Genomic DNA, 6,880 nt, shown 5'->3' on the forward strand with positions numbered 1-6,880 from the left:
AATAAAATGGAAAAACAAAAACAGGAACAAGTCAAGTGGCATCATCAAGTTTTCTGTTTTATTTAAGATTTTAGTTTTAATTCTGAAGAAAGAGGTACATTTCCTTGTTTTTAGTTTTAGCATCAGGTTATAACCAGGTTTCTGTTTTCTTTTCTCCTGTCTTTTCAATACTGCACAAACGTCCAGAAACTACAGGGTTAAGTAAAAGCTGCAGGCAAGGAGGTCAGAGATTTGCTCCTGATGGTGATCAAATGGCCCCAGAGCAGTGCTCTCTCAGAGTGCCCTAGTCAGGTGAATTTATGGTAAAAGAAAACAAGATTCCGACAGAGGAGAAAGACTGAAGAAATCACTTATATTTCAGCTCTTATATTATGTATAGGTATTAAATCTGTGAATACTTTTTTTCTTTAAAACATTTGCATTTACTTTAAATCTAAAGCCAAAAATTTTTTCTCCTTTAAAAAACAAAAATCACTCTCCCCTCCTTATAAACTCTTTAGCAATAGGCCAGTTACTACTACAGATCAATTTGTCTTTCCATCAACTTCCAATAAACTCTTTTGCTTAATGACGTAATCAAGTCCTCACCATCAACTCGCCAAAAGAATTAAAAATTAAATTAAAAGCATTTTCCCTGCAATAACGATTAAGCTGAATACAAGATGGATGCCAGGACCACTGCTTTCCCCCATGCATTTAGCAATCTCATTCAAACGAACCTGGTTTTCAAACTTCTGCAGTTGATAATGCATTTATTTGATCTTTCCTAGAGATTAATTGTCATTTTCTGCTAAGCAGATTATGTCATTATTATGCGCAACAGACAAACAGTAATTTTCTAAGTATCGAGACTGCCCTTTGATTTCTTTCTTTCCTCTCCTTAAAACGGCATTTTTAGAAACATTCAACAGTGTCACTCAAATGCTGGATCAAAAAAAACTTTTACAATAAAAAAAAAAGATGGTAATGACCCTGTGATCGCATTGCATCTGGGGGTAGGGAGAAAAAAAATTGATCAGGAACTGGATTCTTCAGAACATAAGAGATGAGAAGGGAGCTGTGGGTGGTGGGCTGAGAGGGAGAAAACAGGGTGGGACAAATCCTGTGTTTTCTAATGGTTTCTCCTCTTTGCCTAATGGCGGTCCAGTGTTGAACTCTGTAGTAAATCTGTGGGGGTTTTGCTGGGGGGTCTGAAGGCTGTCTGAAAGCCTGGGGGTGGGGAGTGGAAGCTGGAAGGATTTGAAGGAGGAGGGTAGGGATTCCAACTGGCTCTGTGCAGAGGGATCTGTGTGCTGAAGGGGGCGTGGTGGGTTTGTGACGGAGCAGCACTGGGGCCATCCATCTCTGTGAGGGCCTGAAGGGATTTTAGCCAGTGTGGAGGATTGTCATCTTGAAGAGAGTCTAAACTGTTTCCTGAAGATGCTGGAATACCTAAGGAGAGAAGAGAAAACAGGAGGGAAAGTGGTGAGTTTGTGCAGAAAGAATAAGGTCGCCAAACATATTTAAAAAACAAAAGCAATTAGTTTATCCAAAAAGAAACATAGAAGAAATCACAATTTTAAACTCCTTCCAAATGAGACCTTTCAAATCTTACATTCCTTTTATCCTCCCCCCACAACAACCAAAACTTATTGTCACACAAACCCATGCCTCCTCTTCAACTAGAGACTTAGTCCCCCACTGTCACAGAGGCAGAGCTGCAAAAAACGATTCCTGAGAATTGTATGATGGTATTTCCCAATTGTGCTTCTCCTTCCTCCTCTAACAGGGATACATAAACACGACAGCCTTATAATAGAGAGCTTTATAAAAGAAAGTGGAGTATGTTCCTTTTAAGGATAAGTCAGATCCTTTCGTACTTTGAGGCCTACAAGATACACACATTGCCAGACATTAGTAACACCTACTTAGACCAAAAGCAGCAACCTAGGCACCAAATGCCGTATTATACAACTAGGCCGACAGGTTAACCAAGACTGCATGAGCCCTGAGAGCTGAGGCACCCCACACGAGTGGCTTTGTGAAAAGAAACCTATGTTGAAGAGACCTCTGTTGTTATTTAATCTGTGCTAAAAACCAAACTGATGCAGTCAGTGGAGCTGAAGGGAGTGAGAAAGTTACCTGTGATGATGGCTGGGTCTGTCCAGCTGCCAGGGCTGTCCCAACTCAGGCTGTCGGTGGTGGCAGTGTTGGACGTTGGTGCACTGTGGTTGGCGTTGGAGGGGGAAGAAGAATTGGGCAGTCCACCAAAGTTGATGTTAATGTTGGGTAGAAGTGCCCTTAGCCCGTCCTGCCATTCCTTCATATTTAAACTCTCTACAGAATTGCTGTTGTCTGGGAGATTTACCAACAAAAAAATGAAAGATAAAAAAAAAAAAATAAAAAGCTGACGTTAGAAACATATGTTGTTCTTTAGTGGTTAAGCGGGAGAGGAATTATTCTTTCTTTATTGAGCATTTGAAATGGGTTTTCCAAGCAAGCTAAATTTGGTTAGGATTTTGCCTGTGAGCTTAGAGCCCCTGAAATAAGTGAGGGAAAACTTGCTCCGGGATCAGGGAGGAAGCTTCTTGTCTCTCTACAGCCTCTTCACCATTATGTGCTTGTAAATCAATAATCCAGTTTAAAGACTCAATGCTCCAGAGCACAATTTAGTTCCAGCTACATTATGAAGTTTCAGTTAGTGAGGCGTTTAGCCAGCTGAGCTGATTTACGCTATAAAAAAAGCAAGTCTGCAAAATTCAATATAGGAGCTTATTTCTGAGCCCACTAAATGGAAGAAAAGTCATTTTATGAAGAATAAACATAAGCCAATAGAAAAAGAAAAATAATTAAGTTCTTCCTGATCATAAAACTGGCAATGCATTTCAGAGAAGAAAGGCAGTAATGAACAGGCGTTTGAATTTGAAAAGAATTTTTTTCTGTTAGTCATGAAGGCCAAAGAGGCAGGGGCTAATACACCCCTTAGACGGAAAAATTTCCAACACAGTCTGTCCACTTTACTCCAACAGTTCTACCAATCATTTGGAACCTGAGTCCTGCAGTTTTCTGGGTCTATTAATGAATAGCGTCAAAAATGACAAGACACTGTCAATGTAAAAAGGCTTTTCATAAATTGTGACTAAGCTAATTAGATCTACTACCATCCAGAATCCAGAGTATAATTAACTGGTTGGGGGGAGAGGGTAAAGTCTAACAACTACTTAGAAAATTGTTTTATTGAAAATAGGAATGAAGGTCAAATTGCCAACTCGAGTTTTTGGAAAAAAGCATAGAAAAATATTTCTGGTTTTACAGAATTGATTAGCAAACAACACTGAGGAGGAGGAGGATGACGTTCTATCAGGCACAGTCTATGCTATTTGGTGAATTCAGAACTTCCTTCTTATAATTTTATTTTGCGCTGATCACTGATCTATGCCAAATTATATTAATATCATGTTTCAGTAAGTGAAACATTTAACTCCATTGGCCTTACTTACAAAAAAACAAAAAACTACAACCAAATCCAACGAAGGTCACCTCTGAACTTACTAAGATGAAGAAAAAGCACTGTATGCTATACAAACAAGACAACAGAAGGGAAAATAAATTCTTCAAACCTACTTTGATTTCACAATTGATGCAATTTACTAAACCTCACCCTTCTTATATTTGTACACTACTGTACATTTACATTGTGTTGTAGAGTTGATAAGGCACTCTCATAGTCAATTATTAGCTCATGCGATCCTCACAACCTGTGAGGTAGGCAGAGGAGTAGGAATAATCTGTATTTAATAGATAAAGGAACAGACTCACGAATACTTTGCCCAAGATTACAGAACCTGTTGAGAACCTGAACCCACACTGAGATTAAAAAAAAAAAAAAATTAAAAAAAGAATACCAAGCTCTGTCTCTTGATCTACTTTGTACAGACTATTAATTGATTTTTTAATGGGTCGAATATTTAAGGGAAAACCCAGGGGCCTATAAGACCCATGATTAGGAGGCAAAAGAGAAACACAGAAGCATTAAAGTATGTCTATTGGCTATGATTAGCATAGACATACTGTGGCTAAAAGAACAAGTTGGACTTTGCAGCTGGGAAAAAAAATTCCAATCAAGAATACAATCATCAGAGTATCCCCCTGGCTCCCTGACTGCATGAGGCATACACAAGATCACAAATTAGAGACTCAGAACACTCTCAACTATAGGAAGGTTTGGTGGCTATGGGTACATTCTAGCCTTTCAGTCAAATTGTCAAGCTGAATAACTTAAAATAGTTTTCAATTAGCCAAAAACTGAACTTTAAACAAGGAAAACTTCCTAGGAGGGAAGTGAAATTTCCCTGACATAAAAAGATGATGTATAACTGAATGGAAAAATTTTGAGGAAGACAAATACTCTCAAACTAGGTAGCCACAGTCTCTCACAGAGTCTACGCAGATGATGAGCCTCTCTCGTCTACTGAATAGGGAAAGAGAGAATATCTCATAACTCACTCAGACCAATGTGTTCCTTACTTTTGCTTTGTGTTTAGTGAGAAATGAAATTGAGGAACACTTAATTTTGCATTTATATAAAGTTTATTTGAAAATTAGTGTTACAATAAAGAGAAAAGACAATAAGGCGGGGGGGGGATGGGGTATAAGAAAACTATGTACTTCCCATTCAATTTTCCTGTGAACCTAAAATTACTCTTAAAAAATAAAGTCCATTTTTTAAAAAAATGGCATTTGTTCCTCTGACTATAAAATAATAACATCAAGCAAGAGTCAAAGAAATTCATATATGGCACATGACATAGAAACAGTGAGAAATTTAGATCCTCCTAGGTGTACTATGATTATAAGACATCTTGGGAAACAAATTAGCTAGTTTATAACTCAACAATTTGATACCCCCATCCCCCACAAACAATCATGTGCCTGGACATTTTGGGAGCCTGATAGCATGAGTGTGTGGCTAATAGTGAAGCTGCAAGTGTTATAGGGAAGCAGAGTAACACCTCTTGCTCTTGGAACGGAACCATATTCCACGTCGCTGAGAAGAAGAAAAGTTTATTTCACCATTTTCTCCACTATTGCTATGGCAAGTGCTGCCACAAAGAAAAGGTGAGACAAAGGAAATCAGCTAAATAGTAGCCCCATAAAGATAGCTCGTCTCAGTCCAGCTGCATCTGAAGTTACCTCCTGTACTTCCCCACTCCTCTACCTCTGACCCAAATTTGTCCTGGCTTTGAGGACTTCTGACAATTCCACTCCTTGAAATACACACTGCAGGGTTTATCAACCTCAGCATAACCAACATCTTGGACTACATAATTCTTTGTTGTGGAATGCTGTCCTATGCATTATGGGATGTTTAGCAGCATTGCTGGCTTCTACTCACTAGATGCCAGTAGCACCAATCCCCCTCAGTTCTGACAGGCAAAATTATCTTTAGACATCGTAAATGTCTCTTGGGGAAGCAAAACTGCTCCCAGTTGAGAACCACTGATACAAAGTTGATCCCTTTGTTTCTAGGGCTCTAAATAATCCCACTTGAATACATGTTTCCCTTTCAAATAGTACCAGGACTTTGACCACTGACTCAACCCGATGCAAGTTCATTTCCTTTTATTTCTACAGGACTTCCTTCACGTTGGAGCACAATTCAATATGTACAAGTCGGTAGCTCTAAAGGAGAAGACACTGGGCTAAACACTGCAGCTGGGTTGCATAAGGCAGCTCCACAACTGGCTATCAGTATAACCTTAGGCATGTATTACACTTAGTCCCTTAGTATCCAGGACCCCTACTTCATAAGTAGGCATGACACTGCCTTACTCTCTCATAAGAATAAAGTAAGAAAAAGAAAAGCTATTTGGAGCACATTTATTACTTGCTAAATGCCTAACAACAAATGCTCCTTTAGCGGTCAATATTGAATAGATAGTAAACCTTCCAAAAAGTCAAGGCAAAGGATTTCTTACTTGCCAGGAACTGGCCTGTGCACAACAGTTCTCCTCTTAGGAACTCAGGGTAGCAACCGTCATTCTCACAGAGGTACCCTGGGGTCAGTCTACTTAACAAGCCTTCTCATCACTGAAACATTGCAAAGATAAGTAAGATATGAGAAGGTACTTTAAACTTTCCACAAGAAAGATATGAAATGACCAAAAGTACAATGAAAATCAAGTTACTGAACATATTTTATATTAAAAATCATTTTTTGCTAATCTTTATTTTTTTAAACCAAGTAGATAACAAGAAAATTTGACTTTCAGTTATGGTTGAGTGTCATTCACTAAAAAGAATTTCAATTAATAATGATAACATAATTTCAGTTTGTATTTAACACTCTCTTAGATGGTTTTATTTTTTCATGTGTTTATAGTTGCTCTCCCTTCGTGGGAATGACAACTTCGAGGGCAATGAATGTCTGTTTGTGTTCCCAGGGTCAAATCAGTACCCAGCACTGAGCAGGTATCTATAAATATTTGTTGAATAAATACTAATTGTTGTCTTTTACTGGGCACCTACTGTGTGGTAGGTCTTTTGCTAAGTATTTATATACTTCATCATCATCATGGCCTATAAAAATAGATATTATTAATCACTGAGGAACCAGAGCTTAGAGAAATTAGAAACCTACCATAATACATCACAGGTAACAAGTGGTGGACCCTTGTCTTTCTGCTACAGAACCTAGGCTCTTGCCACTAAACCTTGCTGCCTCAAAGTCTCCTGTGCTGGGGAATAAAATAGAAACATACACAGTATTTAGGGAGAGAAAAATGGAACACTATTGAGGTTGGCATTTAAGAAGATAGAAAACTAAAATTGGGAAATGGACAATTATTCCTCACAGAGCTCTCTTGTTAAAGAGCTGATGAGAAGGAAATGAGGTTTGATT

General features: G+C 38.4%; 1 protein-coding gene across 4 annotated transcripts in view; it reads right to left on the reverse strand.

Moving 5' to 3' along the window:
• Window positions 1-1,127: 1,127 nt before the first annotated feature.
• Window positions 1,128-6,880, reverse strand: part of CNOT4 (CCR4-NOT transcription complex, subunit 4) — a 163,141-nt gene continuing 157,388 nt past the window's right edge. For 2 of the 4 annotated variants that reach the window (XM_012642780.1, XM_012642779.1), the window contains exons 10-11: window positions 2,122-2,334; window positions 1,128-1,431 (exon numbers count right to left, since the gene is read on the reverse strand). In XM_012642780.1, coding sequence (XP_012498234.1) covers window positions 1,133-1,431; window positions 2,122-2,334 — 512 coding nt within the window. In that variant the 3' untranslated portion in view covers window positions 1,128-1,132. The remainder of the gene's footprint in view (window positions 1,432-2,121; window positions 2,335-6,880) is intronic. The other 2 variants (XM_012642782.1, XM_012642781.1) reach the window with 1 other exon arrangement.

The sequence above is a fragment of the Propithecus coquereli genome, unplaced genomic scaffold, assembly GCF_000956105.1.
Source record: "Propithecus coquereli isolate 6110/MARCELLA unplaced genomic scaffold, Pcoq_1.0 Scaffold186, whole genome shotgun sequence".
Lineage (NCBI taxonomy): Eukaryota > Metazoa > Chordata > Mammalia > Primates > Indriidae > Propithecus > Propithecus coquereli.